Here is a 23,779-nt window from a genome sequence, read left to right on the forward strand (position 1 = left end):
GTGTGTGTGTGTGTGCATGTGGCAGAAAAATAATTTTCTGTGCTTTATGAGGACACAGAGAACCCCCCTGCTCTGGCGCGACCTGGTGTCGGCTGCTTTCTTGGGCTCAGAGGTTCCTAGGGGAGACCAGAATGGAAGTTGAGCATCTTGCTGTGATCCAAAGAAAGTGTGCCAAATGCTATCAAAACTGGATTAGTAGACAACAATTGTGTTCGATGAACGGAAGGGGGAGGGAAAGAAGTAGTTTCCAAGTAACCCATGGATGGAATTTTCCAACTCCATTGCATTTTTATCCCATGTAGGAATAATGTGCACATAAGCCCCCTTTGTTTAGGAAGAAAATCTATATTGAAAAAGTCCAAGATTTCTTACTTGATCATGGATGAAGTGAAGAAGCAGCAAGCACAATGTATTTCAGATTTAATGTCTAAAAGCCATTGACCTATTTATATGTATTGCTCATTTCAGATGTTATGAGCAAGGAGGATCACTCGTGTCTCTGTTTACTTGTAATGAAATATGTTTTTCATGTGTTCATTATTTGAAAGAGAGGAAAAGTTTCTAGAGTGTCACTTATCCAACAAAAATGAACTGGACTGTAAATAATTGCAAATGGTCACATTAGTGGTTCCCAACATTTTGGCTTGTGACCCTTAAAATGAATCAATGTCTACACACAAACCCTTGCTATGGGTTGCAGGTATCTATCAGCTGTGAGACTGATATTTCCTTCTCAGATAGATTAAATCAATCATTTTATAGCCACTTACCAACAATTCAAAAATAAACAAACTAGATAGATAAAATATCAGTAATTTGAGAACTATGATTTTGTTTTTGGGGGTTTTTTTGTTAAGAAAAAAAAAAATTCTCAAAGATAATGCGACCCCATAGATTCATCCAGTTACACAACAGGGGGGCCTAAACCCCAGGCTGGGAAGCACTGCATTATATAAATGAGTTCACTGAACCATGAATGTACACTTTATGGCCTGTGCAAAAGTGGGGAAACAACAGTTGCTCTTTATGACTCTTATTTAAAAAAAAACAAAAAAAAACTCCCTATCTATCTCATGGCTGGAAGCTTCCTGCTGAAGCAAGAAGAAAAAATTGCCATCGTGGACTCAACACTTTTCCTCTTTTTTTAACTCGAGGTCTGCCACCGAATTACATCTGGCTCCACAACCTTCATGAAATACAGTAAGTCCAGCAGCACATTCAACATTTAAATACACCCACAGGCCAATGGCTGTCCTGAATGCTGACATTTGGAGCAAATCCCCTGCTGACTTAATCATGGCAAATATTGCGTGTCATTTGTGCACCACACTTGGACCTGGCTGATGGTAGTGGTAGTAATTCACCACTGCTGTGAGAGAGAACTCCTGGGGTGACGTGCCTTGTGCTCAGATCTCACTTCTCTCTTTGCTTGTATCCCTGCCGTTTTTCTCCATTGCAGGCTTCAGCCTGTCTCTGTCCCTTCTGTCTCTTAGAGCAGAAGGACAACAGAGTAATTGTAGAAAGAGACCATCTGTGACAAAAATCTTTACACTTTATCGAACCCCACAAAATATTAATAAGTGCTTGCTAAAGGTGACTTTTTTCATCAAAGGCGATTTATTTTACTTCTTTTGAATTATTATTGTTTTAAATAAATTACATTGTATCAAAAATATATGGTTTGATTTCTCTCACAAACACGGTTTCATCCTCTGCCGTCCCTCCCCTCTTCACAGCAGCACTGCCCGGCTGCTTGTCCTCTGTTTACCTTCCCATGTGCTTGTCGTCTCCCAGAGCCCGCCCCTCTCCGTGCTCTGACCAATGACATGACTCGGACAGCAACAAGGAACTTCTTACGCAGCCAATCGTTGCTTCTGCTCTTGGCGCGTCATCGAAGGAAACATGGCTGCGCACATAACCAGAGCTGTGAAACGACTTCTTCCACAGTGAGTCAGTTTATGTTATTTTTTTTTTTTACTTTACCCGTCTCTGAAATGCCCTGTCTCTTGTGGAAAAGCTCGCCCTGTGAAATATCCCTCCACGTCACGTCAGCAGCCGTCGGTTAAATGTCACTTGTTTGTGCAGGCTCGGGAGAAGCAGCTGCAGCAGTCGTATACCAGTTTGTCATCTCCGTCATGTTTCCTAAAATGTGAAGGAATGAAGGCTATTTGTTTGTTTAGTCCTTGAATGAGTTGGGAAACGCTGAAAAAAATGTGCAACACTGCTGAGCTCCAGTGGCTCTGAATATAGGCTTGGGCGGTATTTATATTTTTATACCTCAAATACATTCACAACATTTCATCTGTGTACAAGATACATTACGGTACTTTTTGATGTTAATTAATTTCTAAAGAAGTAATTGTCACAGTGCTGAACTGCCACAGTTACAGGGACAAGTCTTTTTTTGGGATTAAATACTTTTCACCTGTAGTCCAACTGTAGCACGGTGAATAAACTTAACGCGGCCATATTGTAGAAAGTGAGATTTCCATGTCTTTTCCTCTGTATAAATACTGTGAAAGTCTCAAAATGCTCAATCCATGGAGAAACCCACACAGCCTCTCTTCACAAACTGCCTTAAAACGAGCCATCAGGAGTTGTGTAATTTTGTGATGCCACAACTATACAGTCACCAAACTCAGCCATGCCCCCAACACAGTCCAACCTTTTTAATTTTTGTTATTTTAACTTTACTAATGACACAACACCAAGCAGTCTTTCCATTGCTGAGCTAACAAACTATAAGACAGGAAAATGTTAAGGAAGTTTGCACCATCTTTAGATGTCAGGGAGCCAATATATCATTGCACAGTCTCTCTAAGGATATAAGTGTTAGGGACCACTGTTTAAGTTTATTTCTTTCTGAAATACTGGCGCTTTTTAGTCTGAATTTGACTGTCTGTTTGGCTCATTTCAGTTTTTACCAATGACGTTTACCAAGCTAGAGTAGACTCATTACAATCTTAGTCTTTCAATTCCCTGGTAGGCCCGATTGTGTGTCACTCAGAAAATGGTCATCCAATGAGAAGAGGGGCTGACAGACTGACTCCACACTCTGTTCTTGCTAGAGCTCCAGAGAGAAGTGTGAGAGAGGATATGTAAAAACTAAATTGACATGGTTTTTGGTACTTTGTACTTTGGTATCACAAAGATATATTTGTGTGAATGCCAAAACTTCAAATAAAACACGAGAAAAGTGTGAAATATTGTACCTTTTTAAATACCATTAGAAACACAAAATTCTTCCAGTAATAAATACAGAAATACATGAAATTTGTTTCACATAACTTTTTTGCAAAATGTTCAATGCTGAATGCATAAAATAGAAAATTACGGTCAAGTCAGTTTAGAGCACACAAAAACCTGGTGACCAAGTAATTTAATTACAGTTTAAAGTAAATTATCATACCTTTTAATTAATTTATTTATTTTAAATTTGTGTTATTGGAATTCTTATATTTTGGCACAAGAGTATTTCAGGTAATTGGTATTAGACAGGACTGTTGTCTACTACTGTGACTTCTCTTTTCAAAATTAATTCATATATTTTTTTAGAAACAAATATCATCATCGACTGTATAACCCAGTTAAAAGTTCTGAAAGTATTATGTTATGAGGGAGTAGCTAACGCCCAAGTCTAATGGCAGTTTTTGGTTTTAGTGGTTTGTATTCTGTCACCATTTCCGTTCCATCCGCTCGGTACTTCTGTGCAGAGCATCTCCAGCTTTAGTTGTGGTTGCCTGGCAACCTCACTGTGATACCAAGAGTTCAGGAAGGCACGGCGTACTTTATTTTATTTTCTGAATGCATGTGCAATACTACTGAAGATACTGGCGACACCTTATGGTAGCCTTTTACTCATTACATGCATTTTCATCAGTTTTGAGAAACTCCTGTATGACTTGCATCATTTCTGCATGTTCTTAATTTTTCAGTATTTGTAGTGCACAAGGATAAAATGTTCAGTTTTAGTCATTTGGGGGTTTGTAGTTTTTGGTGCTGTAGAGTTGTATTGCTTTATGCTACTGTAAGTGGTGTTTCTAATATTGAATCTACCTCACTGATATAAGTGGACAAAATATTAGATACTCTTCAGACTTTACAGTAAAAATATTACTTCACTATCCAAAGTGCTTATTTGCATCTCATAAGAACATGTTCTTCGCACATTAATATAATTTGTATCTGTATCATCTTCAAATTCATGTCATGTTAATATGACTATGTTTCAGAAAGTGTTGGTGGTTTCTCGTGACAGCCAGTCAGCACAGCCACAGGTTTTCTGCCGTGCAACCTCACATTTCTTGTTGTTCCACTATAGATCACTTCTCGTGCACTCTGCACACCCACAAATGTTCCAGCTATCTAAACTAGAAACATTGTAAACACAGCCTTTCCTGTCAACAGTGTCTAATGATTGCATAACCACAGCCTCCAGGTGACTTTTTGTTTTTGTATCAATTGACCAAACACTTAATGGAATTATGATAGTGAAGGTTATTTGTGTCACTTACATTTGATCTTAAGCCATGATTAAACCCACTGAAAAACTGAAAGAAACACAGGTCCACGACATGAGTCATAACTGTAACTTAAAGCAAAGGTCAGTGGTGTACCTAATCAAAGGGAGAAAGGACTAAATGTCAGGATTTAGCCTTTGAGGCTTCGATTTTTGACTATTCTCTTTTAAATCTGTTTCAAGTCCCCCAACTTATTGTGACTGGAGTTCTCCTTTTAACAATACTGAGAAATATAAATACTTAACTGCGTATTAACTGTATGTGTATTTCTGAAAGTTTAGATCATCTGTCAGTTTGACCAACTCATGCTCCTCTACCTTTTGTAAATTGTCATGTCTCATAAGAAGTGTAATTAGAAAGTAATTAGAAACTTTCAACAGTCTGAATTAGGATCGAGCGATTGGACAAACATGTTTGCTGAGTCCGTTTATTTATTTTTTTCAGGTTGCTGCCGCATCTGGTGTAAAACCAATATAATCCCAAATAGGTGATTTTTGTATCCTTCTTGCAATGAGCTCTTCCATGATTGCATTTGCTGGAAATGGCCTGTGGGTAGTGGGGACTCCCTTGCCACCTGCACATGCTTACACATGCACACACCTTGACAACTGTATCGACAGTCGCCAGTTGTTGGACTGATGGGGACCGGCTGCAAAATTTTAGTTACAAAGTTTGAGTTACAACAAACTTAAGTGGGTTTAATATTCTAGTAATGTGTCTGAACTGGTCAACAACAGTGTGACATGTGGCTCTAATTCAAGATCCCTGAATTTCCAGAGGCACAAAGCTGATGATCCTGCCAAATTAGAGTGTGAAGTGACTGTCACGCCAGTGTGTGTGTATGTGTGTGTGCTTGTGCTTGTGGTGATGGCTTGAACATATTAGAAATAAACAATTTTCTTATTCTCAGTAATCCCTCTTTTAACTTCTCTCACATTTTGCTTGTAGTATGTTACAGTGATTTTATGAAGTGAAAGCTCCAATATTTAAAATAGATTTGTATGATATGTAATGCATGCATGACTTGTACACAGCATTGGCATTTAAAAATTAAATTTAGGCTGGTCTTACTAGGCAGCAGTACCTACATGGTTAAATGCAGCCCTCTCAGATGGCTGGAACTAGGAGAGGAATGTGTGTGCTTGTTTTATGGACAGCCTAGAGCCCTCGCCCTGGCATTGGCGGCAGACTGCTCTTTGTCACAAACACCCTCGTGTCAAAGATGCAACAGCATCCTGGAGGAAGCATTGACTGCTGCTATGAAGTCGACAAGTGATGAAAGTAGCCTAGAGGTTGTCAATTAAGAGAGCCAAGGCCTGGACCTTATAAGTTAATGGGCAGTTTCCCCTCTCAGGGCCTGCTAGGGCTTTATAGCACAGCTTATAAAAACCCCCAAGTGTAATGCACCCCTATAACGTTTTCAATTAAGAGAAGGGGCATAAAGCAGCGCAGATACTTGGCAGTCAAGCTACAATGTTTATAAAGTGGCATTTGGCATAAATTGGCATGGGAATTTTCAATTGCTCCAGTTGTTTTAAAGCAGCAGCTACTGTGCAGAATTTTATTTTGATGGCACTTCATGCTGACTGGAAGCATTACCGACTTCCTGGTGTCTTTCCATTACTAGCTCCTTTACCTTGGTCATATGGATGCACAGCCTGAAGTTTAAAAGCGCCGTCTTCTCAGTTGTAAAAGACATAATCACCAAGAACAGACAGAATTTTAATATACAGTTCTTATATCATTCATTCTTTATTAGTACAAAGTGTTGTTTTAAATGCTTTAGTCATTTCACAGTAAATTAGCTAATCAAAAACTGTCCTATAATAGTAGAGGAATTAACATGTAAACCGAAGAAAACTGAAGAAAAGAAAATAAACCTGAGTAATTTATTTGTCAACATAATTAGCTCTTGTACACAACGAATTTCTTGTTTGTCATGCTATTAGAAATAAGCAGTCTTTAAAGAAAATCCCTTCACTCATCTGGTGTCTTCTGTGGTCGAACTGGCTTTGGCTTCTGGTAGAAAAATAAATGAGTGTTGAATAAACACCAGTGTGCTGACACCTCATTTCCTCATTGATTGGTGGTGGAAGCTGAGCTTGAGGTGTGTGGCCATAATCCAATCAAGCAAGAAAACAACCATGGGTACTGTGTAACCAAATTCTGCAGCTACGGGAGGGTTAGCAGGTTGGCAAAGTTACCACACACCCTAAACTTTATTTCATGGTTTATCTTATCTTTTGCTAAACACATATTTGACCTTGCCTCATAGTACCAGAGTTTTGGATTTTTTTTATTGCTTTTCAAAGCCTATCATCTTCTTTTTCCTTTATATTATATGAGACATCTAGTCTCACAGTCAAGAAAGAGCTGATTTGTTCGTCAAGCTGAAAGAAACAATAATGATGAAATATGTGATGGGGTTCAAGTAACCTAGACTACAACATCACTGCGTGTGGATCTGTTTACCAGTCCCTACCAGGATACTTTTTTTTTTTTTTTTGCACATTGCCTTTTTTTGAGCCAATGAATCAATAAATCGCTCTATTACCTGTTGTTGACCCAGCTAATCTTGCCTTTGAAATTTGTTACAGAGCATTAAGTTAACACATGTTGCTGTGTGAAAACAAAACTCCAGTAACTGGCGTGGAGACCAGCTGAGTAAACGTGGCTGGGGGAGCAGTGTGGGGTGGCAGAGAAGAGAGGCCTACACTTGTCCTAGGGCTGACCAAGGTGGATCCATACGGCCAACAGATGGATATGTTACCCCGTATCCCTGTAGAAGAAAAAACAACCAAAACAAGTGTCCCTGCTCTAGTACTGAAGCCTTTGATCAACAGCACATCTTCGACTTCGGAGTAGGACTTCTTAAACCCCAGAGCGCACATGGAATCGCATCTGTATAAACACAGCCTGGGAGGAATGTGTGAACAATGCAACAAAAGAATTTTGTTCTAGAAACGTGGGGTGGACTTGGCTAACGGGTGGTTTATGTGGTTTAGAGCTTGAGCGTGGTGGTCGGATTGAATGAGAAGCTGGGGAAATATCCCCTGTTTTTAATGATAACACAAGTGGGAAACTTGTGTTTCTGCTTTTTACAGATGTAAGCCAATACAAGTGCTGTGATGAAATGATCCCTTTTAAGACTAATGTATGGTGTCCAAAAAATTTTGACATAGCAGTTTGGTAACCATAGCACTTCTTGTCCTAACCTTTGAGTCAACTGGCTGTCTGCTGTATTTTTTACACAAACTCTGTAAACCATTATTGTTGTAGTCTTGTGTCTCTGCAGTGTATCTGTCCAAGCTACTTATCCTTAAACCATTTACATATTATGATCATAATCTATTTTGACAGTGAATAGCCATCAAATTGTTTAAATATCACACACAGAGCTCACTAGAGAGACCACCCAATATTCCACTGATCGCCATGACAAGTTGCAGCCTTTGTTGATCTATTTATTGAACTGTATTAAAGCAGTTTCTGTAGGAATAACCAAAAATTTCTACTAAATAAAGAGTGTGTTGGTCTGGTACAGTTTAACTCATGTAGCATTAATTGGGTAGCAGGCAGAGTTACGTGTGTGGGCAGGATATTGCTTCCAGGTTTGTAGTCACCACCTCTGTCATAAGGCCAAAGGGTGCTCTTTTGGCTGTTCAATAGATAAAGATTTAGGTTCAGTTTCCACCTCAGAAACCTGTAGGGCTACATTTTCATCATTGACATTTGATAATTTTTATCAGTTATAAGGGAAAACTGTTTGTTGTCCTGTTCCCTTTTTTTCTGCCACGATGGTGCTTTGGTCTTCTCACGGCACTGAGGTTGGCTCATTGCCATGGTGATGGTCGGCTAGTTTCAGGGCGATGAGGTGTAATTTACCCAGCATTTCCTGTCTGATACACAGCATCCTAATGAGTAAGAGGCCTGCTTTTATAGCAGAGTGTTTGTTAACCAGACACAGCAGGGGTGTGTGTGTGTGTGTGTGTGTGTGTGTGTGTGTGTGTGTGTGTGTGTGTGTGTGTGTGTGTGTGTGTGTTTCCACACATGTGCACTTCTATCTTTGTGAGGACCAGTTTTGGTTACAGACCTTACAGAGTGAGGACATTTTGGGAAAGTGGGGACACTTGGGGTCCTTTGACGTGAGGACCAGCCAAAGACCTGATATTAAGGTTCTGGTTAGAACTAGGGTTAGGGTAAGGGCTGGAGTTAGGCCTTTAGTAGTGATGGTTAAGGTTAGGGGAAGGTGTGATGGGATATGTTATGTCAGCAAGAGTTCTCACAAACAGGTGTGTGTGTGTGTGTGAGAGAGAGAGAGAGAGAGAGAGAGAGAGAGAGAGAGAGAGAGAGAGAGAGAGAGAGAGAGAGAGAGAGAGAGAGAGAGAGAGAGAGATTTCCTTTGCTTTTCTGCCCTCACATACTTGTGTGTGTACACTTATGAGTGGGACTATGTATGATGGTGCATGGGTCCATGCTATGGCTACGTGGCTGCAGTTCTTGCTTTAACCCCTCGGTGTCAGTGTTGACAGCGTGACTTGTGATGAGGACTATGAGAGCAGCTCGGGATACTTGTTCTGGTACCAGCTGAAACTTAATCTTCTGAATTTTCTTAAACAGTTCCACACTGTCACTGAGTGACAAAGCAGAAAGCTTGGTTCATATTTTTAACTGTGTCTGCATAATGAAGTGGTGCTGCCCAGAGAGACATCTTGTCACTGTGAAAAGAAGTATTAGTAATATGCGATATTATTATAAGTAGTACAACTAGAAGCAGTGCTGGTGGCAAATGGTAGTAGTATTGTAACAGTTAACTGAAATGAACATAACAAAAGTAAATTAAAGTGAGTCTGTTTAAAGATAGAATATTACATGCTGCTGAAATAAATGGCTAAAAATATACCCAAGCAACTGGACTCTTGCAATGCAAATAAGGAGATATAGTGGTGACAGTGATCTAAAGGACCCTGAGGACCCTTTTTTGTGTGTTTGTTGGTCCTTCGGCCTTGAGGAGAAATCACTATAACATAGTAGTTTCATAGTGTAATTGAACTTGGCATTGTATTTCTCCTCTGACACCAGTGTTTTCATCTTCTGCACAGTAAGAATACATGTCTCATTGACCAGTCCATATTGGACAGATGATAAGTAAAACACAAAACCCTCCACTGAAAACACAACAACTGTGATCTGACTTCAGTCTGAAATTCTAAAAATAAAGACAAATCGTTTTTCTGATTTATCTGGGCTTGCAGAGAAGAGTTGGCTGGTTGCTTTTGGTATTTTGCCATATTTGGAAGTGGCTTATAACTTCTCCTCACATCACTGGCACAAGTTGCAGACAGGCGGCCTCCTGTTAGCACTACACTTCATTAGAACCAGGTTTCAGTGGTACCACACACATTCAAACAGCAGGGCCATCTCCCTAGCATCAAAGGAGATTTTATACAAAGGGTTGTCTCTGTGTCTGTCTTCCCATCAGTGTCTGCTAATGATGCATGCTGCACACGTTTGTAACATTGACACCCTCCTCTCCCTATCACTCATTCACACTCTCCATCACTGCTTCCATCTCTCTCTATCTCTCTCTCTCTGTCTGTCTCGCTCTCTCTCTCCCCCTTCTGCCTTTCGTGGTGTTTGTTTGGCTGCTGGGTTTTGTTTGTTTATTGTTTCCAGATGGCAGATGCAGACTTCATTTGTGTGGCTTTCAAGTTCCCAGAGAGCTTTTTACTGCCTTGGCTCAAGCGCTTATCCTGTTTCCTCTAGCCAGGCTTTATGATGGGCCTTTTATATGTAGCAACTGGAAACAACTGTCACTACCAGTCTGCATCAGGGGGAACAGGAGAGAGCCCATGGAAAGTGTCTTTTTTTTTTCTTCTTCTTCTTCTTCTTCTTCTTTGCGCTCTCCATCTGAACATCTTCATTAGTGACAGAGCAGTCGATCCTTAGATAAGGACAATGTTTTTCTTTTTTCTTTTTTTTTTTTTTAAATCCCCATGGGTGAACTTTACTGGCCTCACAGAATAAGAGAGACTACCATTGATCTTGTTCACTACTCAGTTCAACTGAATCATCGGCAATCCCACAGAGAAATGGGATGAAATGTGCAAAACTAATTCTTTGTTGACATGATGGTTAGGCAGCGTGCTCGCAGTAGTGATGAAGCTGGTAGTATGTTGTTTTCAGGACCTTGCTGAGTCTAGTCTGGGCATCATTAAGCTCTGTGACATCACTTATTTACAGGAACCCAGGAGGGCGACTCACCCAGTAAATGTGGGGGAGGACCAGTGCATGTCTTTACTCATCGGATGCGGTTTTAAGACGGAGCAGTAATCAAAGCTCTCGGCTATATAAAACCCACCCCTTCTCCTTAAGGAGGCCTTTTCTTCTGGCTGCTGCTGAATGAGTGATTACCCTGGCATTCCAACCTGCCTAATCCCATTTCTAGCAGTGATTTAACACAGAATAGCAGTGGCCAAGGAACTGCATTCACTGACCTACCCCCCAAAAGCTAGTCACTGGAAGGAAATGTCAACCTGTTTTGTGTCATATTTCACATATTAACAAAGAGGGGGCCAAGCGGACACAATTTGTCAGTTTAAAGCAGTTTGGAGGATCCCAGAGAGCCAGCTGTATCCCTGTCCCCTTCTTCATGCGCTGAAAGTCGGAGCACGTGCCTGAGATGACGTCAGCTCTAATCACAGGATAATTATGTGTTTGTTTACTATCTGTCAGGGTCCATGGTGTGTGCCAAGATAGAGGTAGCGCTGCCGTATAAGTCGAGGATGGCGACACAGTCATTACACTAACCCGATCGTGACCCTGCACGAGGGGATCCGAGCTGAAGTGTGAGGGGATCTGACTTTAATGTTCACGTAATCAGTGGTGTTTGTGTTTTACCACCACTGAGCGCCTGGCTGGCCAGGCTAATCTCATCAGGGTTTGGGCTCTGGTGCTGGGGTGAGCGAGAGGACAGCCCAGAATGACCCATATCTCCATGCCAGGATGGCTACAACACTCCGGCTCTGCTGTGCAGTTCCATCAGAGTTTACTACAAGGCCCTTTGCCAGGGTGTTTACTACTGAACTGTCTGGCACAACAAGATAAAGCCTGTACTAATGCCCTCTAAGGACCCAGCCACTCTCACTATAGGAGGGTCTACTCTTTTTCAACATGCCAGGCTCTTTGAGACTATATAATCACATCGCGCCGCAAAATGGGGAATATAGACTGGGTGTACATTGTAACAGCTGTCCATAGTGTTAATAGATAGTAATTTGTTGCCCTAGTGTATCTGCATGGGGTGGACAAAATGAGTACTGTCATTTCACAATAACAATAAACTTTATTTGTATAGCTCTCCTCAAAACAGATGTTGCCAAGTACTCGACAGGGAGGGGAAAGGGTGAGAAAGAGGCAGGAGAAGACTTCAAGTTGCTTTTGAACAAATCAGGTAAAATATTTGGATTTTCTTATGTTTCATTCAGAAGATGATGTGTTTGGTTTCTTAATGTTACCCAGTCCCTTAGAAAGCCTCACGGCACATTGCATCTTTTCTCTGTAGCCTTCAGCAGTCTATGTAAACTTCTACCTGAGTTCTTCTTGAGTCTGTCTGACTGTGAATCATATCTGAAGATTATAAGCTTCTCAAAAATAAGATTTATTGCAGGGATGAAGTGTTGATGTTGTAGCTGTGAATTTAAAGCATCAGGTCAACAGATGGTTAGACCACAACAGTTAGCAGTTTGCTGTCTAGTAAAACTGTTACTGGTCAGATTCTGACAGGCTCACTGTTAGCTGTTAGCTGTTCTTACACTAGCTCAGTGTAAATAGTCAAAGAAAAATCAATTCAGGAATCAGTGTGGCATGAATTTGGATAACATTTGTTTATATGATTGTACATAATAAACGTATAACGTGGATTGTGTCATGATTTAATTTTCAGTGGAAGTTAGTAATTTCAACCAAGTGGCCATTAACCCCCATCAATTTGGTACATGACTAAAGCCACATTCAGGCTGACTTAATCCTATTTCTGCCGTTAGCCTTGTGATCATCCCAAAGACTGATACAATAATCGTCTCTATGATCACTATGTCACTATGAATATTGTAAACCTCAATGCAGTGTTACGTTATCTTGACTGTCCTCATGTAAAAAAAAACAAAAACAAAAAAAACCCCATGTAAGCAGCTTATTACAACTCACAGTCACTATTCATTGTTGGCGACCTCGAGTGGCAATGCTAATTATGACAGTAGCAAAGGAGGAAGTTAGGTGACGAACTGCACATATATAGTGATTGTTGTGAAACTGAGAGTGAACATCTTTCTCTGAACTGAGCCAAAATGTTTTTTGTGCTTAAACCCAACCAAACCATGATGCTCCATAAGCTTAACCATGTGTTTTTATTATTGTAACCATGACGATAGCTCCAGTACCAGTACATGTAAAGGTCCAACACGCATGCTGCCATAGGGGTGCTATTTCAGAAGACATTCCCATAGGTGGTATTAGAGTAAAGTCTTTTAAGATTTAAGGCTGTTTGCTGACTTTGTAAAATGCACATACCTTATAAAAAATAGAAATTCAAATTTTTTACCCAAATTATTATTATTATTATTATTATTATTAGTAGTAGTAGTAGTAGTAGTAGTAGTAGTAGTAATGATAGTTTTTTTTCTTATTATTGTTGCTGTTAATGAGTAAGTTAATTCATTGTTAGCAAGTTGTATAAAAGGCTTGTTTGTGGTTCTCCATTGTGAAATACCCACTATTACACACACTGCTGTTGTTTTAGGGAGCTGACACTGTTGCACTCTCTCTGCTGCACCCATGGGAGGTCAGAAACCTCCACAGACCTCTCCTTCAACTCACCATCCAACCACTACACACACACACACACACACACACACACACACACACACACACACACACACACACACACACACAGGTCTAATTTAACCCAGTGGATATTTTTGAGCCATTTCAATCCCCTGACGTCTGTGAGCGTGTGTATGTGAGGACACAGGGGCATAATAAAGGAAGTTCCATTATGCGAGGGATGGATAGTTTTCCTATTTTGCTGTCAAAATGTAATTCTAAATATTTAGTTTTCCATTTTATAACAAGGCTAGTCATTGATATGGATGCCAGGAATGGCTGCACCACCCTTTTGTGAGTACCTCTTGATCCACAGTTCACATTTACTTATGTTTCATCAGCCTTGCTAGGCTCCAAGTAAAGCACACAGTCAGTATCTATCCACACCAAAACTTAGATCCAGCACAGTCATATAACATAAAAGAAAGTTTGTGTACCAGCCTATGACCTCTTACAATTCACCTTTATGGTAATATAACACATGCTCTCTAGATGGCAGATGTAGTATTGTGTTCACTAAATGGTGTGGGGAGAAGCATATTGTGTGCGGTATCCAGTTTTGCAAAGGTTTGATTGGCTTTTAATTTGAAATAATAATGAATGCAGGATACAGCCATCTGGGAACATGTGTTCAGATCAAAGAGTCCATTTAAAACAGTTAAAACTCTCACCTTGGCCTAATTATCACCTAATAGCCGATGTGGCAACAAACAAGTAATTAATATCTCTTTTGCTTCTATTAGCTGGACCCATGAATCGAGGCACCTCTGCAAATGGTAATAAGGGTTTTTGTTGATGAAAATTGACCCTGTGTGCTAAATACATTGTAGATTTAATTTGGATTTTAACTTGATCCTTCCTAACTTCAAAATCTTGGTCGCTTGCTGTGGCTGTATTCTCTCTCCCATATTGACCAGATGTTCGTCCCAGTGTGAGTTCGTGCAGAGCTTCAGATAAATGGGGAATTATGAGAAATTATTAGACAAAGAATTTGTGTTCATGAAAATGCATCAGTTGTAATACAATCTGTGTTCTTCACAGAAAGGTAGGCTACCCTCTGTAATGTAAATTCCATTAGCTATTCATCAAACACATCAGGTTTTTAGACTGAAGATGTGTCACCTATATGCTCACAACTGGTATGTTTGTTTAGCCAACAGCATGCTACCTAAGCTTATTAAATCAATAGATTAAAAACATGTCTTGCTGTGCTGTTAAAGCCAAGAATACACACACACACACACACACACACACACACACACACACACACACACACACACACACACACACAGCCCAAACAGCATGGTAAGTTAGCTTATCTTTGATGTACACCGATTGACAAAGAGACTCCCACCTATCAAAGGATTACAAATAAACTCCATTGAAAAGACTGCTGCACAAAAGGTGGCCTATGTTCTCTCTGTTTGTGTTTGTTTGAAATACAGACTGTTATGAATTAGTAGTTTATGTTTCTGCTTTTGATCTAAATGTACCACGTGATGCCTAGTCCTTTTTATAGTAGAATTTGTTGAAAGCTGTCCTCCTATTTTAAGCACACGCTTTAAGAGTAGTGTTTGCTATTCGGCCATATTCACCATGAAGAGTGCGCCGTGCGCTGAATCAGATGGCAGTATAGGCCAGACCACAAGCAAACTGCCATGCCTTTTAGTCCCGTCTTCGATGATGCGGTACTTCCTCAGGCTTTTGTCTCCAGTTTGGGGCACAGCTGTCAGGCTAGGTGCTATCCACACTCCCCTCCCAAAAACCTCAGGCCACGCGCCGCTGCACCCCAAACACTAAATAGGAGCATTAGACACACCATGTTAAGGGCTGCTGGTGTTTGAGCTGTGGCTGTGGGTGCGTGTCTTGTCCCATGGCCATAGACATGCGCATTATCACACACACACACACACACCCACAGCTGCACAACATACTGCAAAAGGTGTCCTGTTCTCCATACTCTTCGATAAGACAACAGATTTATTCTTTTGTGTTAAGTGTCCTATTGTCCTATCACTGACTTCTGTTGTGTGTGTTGGCCGTTGACCCCTCTCTCTGCTTTTAATTTCCCCCGCCCAGCTACAGATCTGCACTGTGAAAATACCCACAAGGCCTATCTACCCATATGTAGTGTTGCAGATTTTGATTATGCACCACCAGCATCACACCTCAGCAGGGTATATCCAAACATGAAAATTAATTCACAGCTAAATGCTGCTATATGCAGTCCGAGAGGGAGAGGAGAGGAGAAATCAAACACAGGTTTACACTAGTGAACAGCCCTAACATTAAGAAAGAGAGCCTAAAGGCAGGCAGAGAAGGCAGTGCTCATTAATGTGCAAAGTAAATGGAACAGTTACTCCCCCCTGCCCCTCCAAACAACACACACACACACACACACACAGACACACACACGCAATGGTCATTTCAGTGCCCTTTGATTGTGGGGAATTTCAATGGGCAAACTAAATTGACCTAAATAAAATGGATGTAAAATATTCCTGGAGCTGCTTAAAAACCGAGTTAATGAAAAAGAAGAATAAAATCAGCATAATGAGCTGAAACTGTAAACAGAGCCGAGCACTCAAAGGATCGTCACATCGATCAGCCTTAAATGAGAGAGTCTGGCCAAACTGCTCGCTGTGTCTGTGAAGCAAACTTGTTACCTTAAAGCTGGGGAAAGTTCTTCACCAACTTTCCTCAAAACTCTCACATTTTTAAATTCTCGTCTCTTTCTCCAGGGAATTTAAATCAGGAGATTTAGAAAGGGGAAAAAAAACCTCCACCTTTTTCCCAGTTTGATATAATTCGTCTGGCTGAAGGTATTCTATAGTCATGACTTTTTAGCTGTAGATATAGTGTCCTTTTAGACTGTCTGCTATGAACTTTAGCATGAAAGTACTTGAGCATGACTTTGTCTCAGAGCAATGCAAATGGAATTGCCCCCTGATGGTTTGGAATGCACCCAGCTGGCCTTTAAAAGGTGATAATTGGAAAATACAGGATGAAGCCACAGTCAAAGTTGGGACCTTGTTTTAAACTGAGTTAGCCATAGCAAAGATGGAGGAGAGAGAAGAGCAGAGATGTACAAGAGGATGTGGCGAGGAAGAATCAAATACACGAATACTTTTTATTTCATGTTTTCTCTATGTACTTTCATTCCATTATGTGCAATATCCAAGTCACTTTAATTTGGAGTTTCTAAATGATCTTAACAACAGTGTGGAAATGTTTCAAACAAACTGATGTAAAGGTTGAATGCAAGCTGTGTCCTGTGATACTTGTCTACAAAAGCGGCGCAAGTGGAAAAATAAATTGTTTGCAAACAAGACATAAGGTCTTAACATTAACAATCTAAGTCTCAAAAAAAAAGAAGAAAAAAGGAAAAAAAAAAAACAATCTAAGTCTCACATTGTCCCAATGCACATTAATGCTTTGCTTACCTTTCATAAAGTATCACTGAAGTTTCAAGTTCAGGTTTATTTATGTGAGCCTTGAAGGACATAACAGATTTTGAGAGCATCATCTCCTCGCTCTCTGCTGACTACGGCAAATAAAGGCATAATTGAAAAAAAAGGTTACATTTTCAAATTTCAGTTTCCTATAATATGAAGTCAGGAAAAGCAGCAAAGTCTCACATTCACATTTGAGCACCTGTAACCATCATCATTTTTGGTGTTTTTACTGAAATGATTAATTGATTATAAAGATAGTTGCAGATTTAACTTTTTGTCAGTTGACTAATAGATGAATCAAGTAATTGCTGCAGCTCTAGGAAGTATACAATTACAGTTCAGAGTAGGACAGGCAGACATCACCAGGTAAAACGAAAACTACCACACTGTATATACAAATGGTTACAAAACTCAGCTGACTTGTTACTGCTGAAAAGTGCAGATCTTAAATTAAATTTAATAATATGGACTCTGCTACAGATTACAACTTTTTTTTATTGGATGTTGTGACTCCTCTTAGTTCCATTTATTTGTTCTTGATAATTGTCAGAAAAAAATGACTGAAAATCTCACTGTCGAGGAGAAAGCGAAAATGCACGTCCCTACTAATTTATAAAACCTGACGCAGCATTCCTTTACTTCTCGGGAAGGAAGTGGAGTGGGAAGGTCAGGAGGCCTATACAGGAGCTCTTCCCTTTACAAGGCTGCATTCAAAGCATTTCTTCACTCCTCTGCTTGTGTTAGCCTAACCTAGTGTAAGCCTGTGCATCCGGTCTCCATTACTGTGTTCTCTTCTGAGAAAATGTGACGGTGATAAGGCTCTTTTGAAGTCTAGCTTTACTACAGGCTCTCAGCGGAGGGACAAAGCCAGCAGCCAGGTGCTAAAAAGTCAAGAGAAAACTCAGCCAGATTTCTTTACTTTTCTGACCTCAGAGTTTCATTTTTAAAAAGGTCCACATTTCTACTCAAATATTTATACACAAGTTATTGATATCTTTACCATATAATTGAGAATCTCCTGTGGGCACTTGGGTAAGACTCTCATGTGTTCTTTGTAACATTCATAAAGTGACCATATTTTTGTGTAGATTAATAAACATTTCCATATCATAACATTAAAAAAAAAACAAAAAACCTTTGGTCATTAGGCTGCACTCCAGTCAAAACAGTCTGCAGCATGTCAACCGTCATGCCCTGTGTCAATCAGCAGACATTTCCACCAACAATATGCCAACACCCATTCTGTATTCTGTCCAGGAAACCTTTTTCGAACTCCAAATGGAATCTTCTTAATGACTTCCTGTACCTGATGCCTGCTGTTGCTATCTGCATTTCAGCAACGGGCTAGTGTGACTGTACTCCTGACTTTTGACCTCGACGTTGCATTTTTGTTGCGTCCATGACCGCGTAGAATAATGTCAATGCCAATGCTAAGGTCAGCTCAATGCCCTGTGCATGTTGTGGCTGAGTGAACCCCCATTCAACTCACATTTGAGCCTGCATGCACCTTTGGGTCCTCAGCTGTACTTTTGTAGGAAGGTAGGTTTTCATATATTTTGGCACCATCAAAGAAAAATGACCAAGCAGCTAGCTTGGTTAGCTCGCTGGTTGCCCTGTCAGTACACCCCTATGCAGTTAGCTAGGGGGGGCTAATGTGCTGTATGTGTTTACCTTCATTTGGATTCAGAGACAAGCATTTGAAATGGTTTATGTAAAGTGTAAGTTTATGTGGAAAGCTTGGTGCTGACCTTGATATTTGTTGTTTTTCATATTTTTCGAGGTCGCAGTTGCAAAGCTAACATGATAACAATTACGAAAATAAGACTGAAAAGCACTGGAGTTTTGCAGTGTTGCTTTTGTTGTGTAGAGACTTGGTAGCTAACGGTGTGGGGGATGATCTGGTGCTTATTTTTTCTCAGACACTTCATGAACTGTGAGTTAGCTCAAGATTTACATCTAAGTGCATGTTTGTATGGCTTAGAGTGATGGAAATTGTCTCTGATAACTTACAGCAGGTTTATAATATCTATAGGTTTACTGCTGTGATTCTATAGTAGCCCAATAATCCTGTAGCCGTGGTCACCCCGTCCAAACTGTGCAGAGCCACAATCCCAGATCATCATCAGATCTCTGTATAAGTGTGGATAAAATGTAAGTGATCTTTTCAAACGCTGATATGTTTTACTCTGATAAAGATGGAGAAACATAATTATATTTACTTTGTGGCCTTCGCACTTGTAGCCTTCACAGGTGAGAGGGTCTGCAGTGGCTTTACTATGAAAGGGTAAACAGGATGGTAAAATATAGCGCTCACAGGGTTATGGCATTACCAGTCAGTTCATAAATTACACTCTTTTCAGTCACAAAGAGATCCGATTTTTAGTGTTCAGTCTAAGGTGTTGCTGTAGCTTATCATAAGAATACAAATAATAAATACAGTACACTTTCATATTTTTCTGCAAGCAACAATGACATCTTGATGTCCTGTGACCAGAATCAGCACTGTATTTCCCTGTGAGCAGACATAGGTCTAACCTGAGCCCAACAACCTGGGTTATAAGTGTAAAAGGGACTTGACTCATGTACAACTGCTGTAGCATCTTTAGTAATGTACAGTGTGTTGTTGATTCAAGTAAGGTTTTTCTCTTTTTTTTCATTTTGAAACCTCTTGACTGCCACAGGCCAGTTGCAGTTTATGGAGGGTGTTTTTTTGATACCTTGTTTCAGGCTTGTCCTGAAATGAGTTGGTGCCAGACAAGTTGACAATGTGACACCGAGTTTAGTTTCCATGATCCTCCCAGAAAGGGAAGGAAGGGGCACTGGTTAGTGCCCACCCCACCTCCACCACACCCAATACAGGCCAAGGTGAGGGTCCTGCTCTTTCCCTGTCACTTTCCACCATGCGGCTGTGTCTGTGTTTATGTTTCTGAATGTTTCATCTATTAACACACCATCATGAGGCTTACTACATCAGCCGTTACAGACAGTGTTTGTCTCTCTCTAGAACTAACTCACAGTAGTGCACGGAATTAAAACTAATAACAGATTTTGATTGAACTTTGTCAGGGAATTGTTCACTGAAATGAAGAAAAGACATGTTATCTGACCCAGGTCTGTCCTCCAACACTGCATGGTTTTGGTATATTTGCAAATGGAGTAATTACTTACTAGCTGTCGTATTTGCTTGCAGTACATTGTACATGAGTTGCCCTTTACTGTGTCCACACTTGGCAGTAACAATTGGCTGGTTGGTTGGATTTCTCCTCCAGCAGATCAGGGTCTTTAACTGTAAACTCCGCTCCTCTCAGCTGCAACGCCTCACTCCTCCCCTCGGACGTGTCCAAGCCCCTCAGGTTGTCATGTAGAACCTCTGTCATACTGTGAAGAGACAGGGTGGTTTATCTAAAATATGCATCCACTTGGCATTTTGGCAGTTTCCTAAAATCGGATGTGGACAAAAAAAAAAAAGTCAAGTGCACCTTACACACCTTACAATAAGATTTAATCTCACCTTTTTTCAGCTACTAAAAAAAAAAAAAGTCACTTTTTTTATTTTACCTCCTGAATATATTGTATTAACATTATCAAAGTTCTGGTCCAGGGGATTCCTGGAACACAGTGCAGCAAAGGCAGTGTTTGTGAAGCTCTTGCACTTTCATGGGGCTCACTGACTCATCAGTGGCTGTGTTGCGGTGAAAGTCGGTACAAGAATTCTCTCCATGTGGTGCACAACACCCGCAGCACACAGAGCTCCCACAATCTGACAATCCCAGCTTCCTATTTGCATCACTGCTTTTGCTACAGGAAATGTGTTGTTGATTTAATGATGTGGTGTGTAGGCCTGTTGTTGTGGAGATGGTTTTGCTGTATTTTTTTTTCCATTATATTTGACTTAAGAGAGCCATACCAAAGTTTGATGTGAGGTTTGAAACTTAGATACAGCTGATTGTACATGACTCACTAGTGGAATTACTGCTATCAGGCCAGACATAGTGCAAACACACAGTAAAGATTTTGTATTTTTGTCATAATGTGTATAATAATTGCAAAAAAAAATAATCTGATTAAAATGTGTAGACAAGAGACAAGCCACATTTAGTCACTAAGGGTTAACGCAGAATGTGCAGGCATACCTCAATCATGTAAGGTCCCCAGGACCGACTAGAAGGGCTTTCAGCTTACAGTCCTTTTCATGTGGGGTGCGGGTAGGGCTGCTATGGGGGGTTGTGGCCTATATAATACTTCCATGGTCAGATATTCAAGAAACTTCCTGGTGTGTCAGGATCAATCGAGTCTAAGCCAGTCTTAATTAAAGGCTTGAGGCTGGGCAGAAGTCGAGGGCAAAAGGCATCCTGTTGGTTAGGAGAATGAAGCGCCTGTCATTTAAACACTATAGGGAGCATCAGCTTTATTATTTGAAATTCCTCTTTAATAACTCTTACTGTTCAGTGATGACACACGCAAATGATGGTCACCTCCTACGTTTATTGTTAATGTTGCATTTACTGTGAAGAACTGACAAAACAGAAGAAGATTTGTAAAGACAAGAAAGGTGATGATTAGCCTACTTCTATATCATTCTGCCATCTTGTAACTCACTGAAATTGACAGTTGATTTTTATGCATTCAGCAGCACCTCTATTCACACACACATTGTGAAGAGGCTGGGTTGAACTCGAGCACTCGACCATGAAAGAAGAGTAATGCTCACTCCTTTTGTGAGAAATCTCCATTCAGCTCTACTTGCAGTAGTTTTTTTTTTAAAGTATACTTAAGTTTGTTATGTAAATACGTTTGAGTCACAGGAGGACCTTTTACAGTCACTTCTTCTCAGGGCTTGTTAAATAGTATAATGCTACAAAAGTGTCAGAGGCTTAAGCTTAAAAGTAAATTTTCAGTAACTGAGCGAGTTTTTCAGTGGCCTTGGCTCCTGAATCACAGTTGTTTCACAAGTTTTAAAGAGACTCATTTGTAAAATAGATGCAGTTATCATGTTCAGCCACTTGGGGGCACAGGCAACTTGCAGGGAAGAGAATGAAGAGCTATGAGCTTGTGTGTGTGTGTGTGTGCTTGTGTGCTTGTGTGCTTGTGTGCTTGTGTTGAGGGTGGGGGGGTGGGGGAGGGGTGAGTGGGGGGGTTCATTAATTAAATGGAATATGATCCAAAAGACTCTGTGCTCACTCATGACACATCATGTCCCACAAGAGAGGAAATAAGACAAATGCCACAGATGTCCCTTTTTTCTCTGTCCTGTTTTTGCTCTTGTTGTAGTTTCCCTCCAAATCCAAACGTTGGACAGACAGTGCCTTAGTATGTTTTGGTCTCCTGAGTGGATCTTTCCAGTACACCCATCTGTCAGACTTTTTTCTGAGGTCCGAGGAGGGGTATGGAGGCGTGTTTATGTCTGGGCCCGGGTGGGTGGATCGGTGGGGGCAAGAGACCAGACGCAGTACGTATCACATCGTAGGCCAAATATCCTAATAGTCTGATCTACCGACTGATCTACAGTTCCAGTCATATCCATATCCAGGCACACCCCAGCCCAGATTGTCCCATGTAGTGGATGTTATGAGACATTTTTTTTTAAAGCTTGCCCATATAACCACGCCTTACCATTCCTTGTTTGCTCTCTCTTTTTCCACCTCAAACTTAACCAATGCTTTATCCTTTCTCAGCTCCCCCCTTCATTATTGTCCACCTCCTCATTCCATTTATTATTTTCCCATGAGAGGATCCTTGACACTTGTAGAGTCAACTAGGCATCATCTCATTTGCTTTGACTCCAGGGTTTATGCAGAAGTGAAGTTTTTTTTTTTTTTTTTTTGTATTGTGTTTAGATTTTCTCCCATGACAGTCGGCTTTGCAGGTGCGTCAGCAGTTGTTTTACTTCAGATGATTAACTTAATAGAAGTTGGTTTGACATCCTACAGCAACATTATCTATTATGTAAATGTGAGAGGGTAATCATTTGTGAGTGGTGAGAAGTGTTCTCACCTGCAGAACTAATACCGTTAATGCATTCATATCATGGAGGGTTATGTAACTTGTGCTAGCTGAGATGGAAAGTGCAGCCACCTTGCCAGTCTTAATGCATTCATGCTCCACAGTGTCAGATGGCCCCAGTTATCCAAGGGGCTCAAGATGGCAATGCTGTTTTACAGTCCGGATATGTGTGTCTGTGTGCAGGCCAGAATATGCATGTGTGTGCTGCAGTGTTTGTTAGATTAGGCTCGGATGTGTGTATCCATATGGTTCGGTGGCGACACATTTGAATCCTTCTGGCCCGTTGCCAAATGTGTCTCTGTGTGTGTGTGTGTGTCTCACTGTCTTTACGCTGAACCCTTCCCAACCTTGTGTGTGTTTTTGTTGTGGCGTTTATATCCAAGTAGGCCTGTATAAGGCATGTGACCTGTGTATGGCCATGTGACTATATAGTCAGCGTTTGCATCACCAGCCATGATAGGTGGGGGGTTAATTAGTTATCCCATGACAGACTGACAAGGGAAGATAGTCCCGGTGCATGCTGGTCTCTTTGCTTTGTCATTGGTTGAGAGACTGCTTAAAAGTAAACACCCATCAATCCTCCCTGGCTCCCTGTCTCTCTTCCTCTCTCTCTCTCCCTCTGCTGCCATTACAGACAGACCCGGTGACATGAGTTGTGGAGAAGGCTCCCCACCTCTCCTCCGCCTCTTTTCTCCCATGCACTGTAATCCTGACACCAAAAACCGCCCCTCAGAGAACAAGTGTCAGCCTCAGAATAGAGCATGCAGTCAGCTCCCCCTTTTTTCCCCCTCTGTTAAGCATGTTAGAGAGTGCTAATGTTGATGGAGGTGACAATTAACTATACAATGATCACAGTGATGTCGCTTGTACTGCTGCCTCGCAGCCTTGCTAAAGAGATAAGTGACTGATCTCAACACG

At 40.8% G+C, this 23,779-nt stretch overlaps 1 protein-coding gene across 2 annotated transcripts in view; it reads left to right on the forward strand.

Annotated features, from left to right (window-relative positions):
• Positions 1–1,088: 1,088 nt before the first annotated feature.
• Positions 1,089–23,779, forward strand: part of clybl (citrate lyase beta like) — a 57,901-nt gene continuing 35,210 nt past the window's right edge. The window contains exons 1-2 of one of the 2 annotated variants that reach the window (XM_071479453.1): positions 1,089–1,200; positions 1,795–1,946. In XM_071479453.1, coding sequence (XP_071335554.1) covers positions 1,903–1,946 — 44 coding nt within the window. In that variant the 5' untranslated portion in view covers positions 1,089–1,200; positions 1,795–1,902. The remainder of the gene's footprint in view (positions 1,201–1,794; positions 1,947–23,779) is intronic. The other variant, XM_071479447.1, reaches the window with a different exon arrangement.

The sequence above is a fragment of the Trachinotus anak genome, unplaced genomic scaffold, assembly GCF_046630095.1.
Source record: "Trachinotus anak isolate AG129_WGS33_773 ecotype Australia unplaced genomic scaffold, CSIRO_AGI_Tana_v1 ptg000001l, whole genome shotgun sequence".
Lineage (NCBI taxonomy): Eukaryota > Metazoa > Chordata > Actinopteri > Carangiformes > Carangidae > Trachinotus > Trachinotus anak.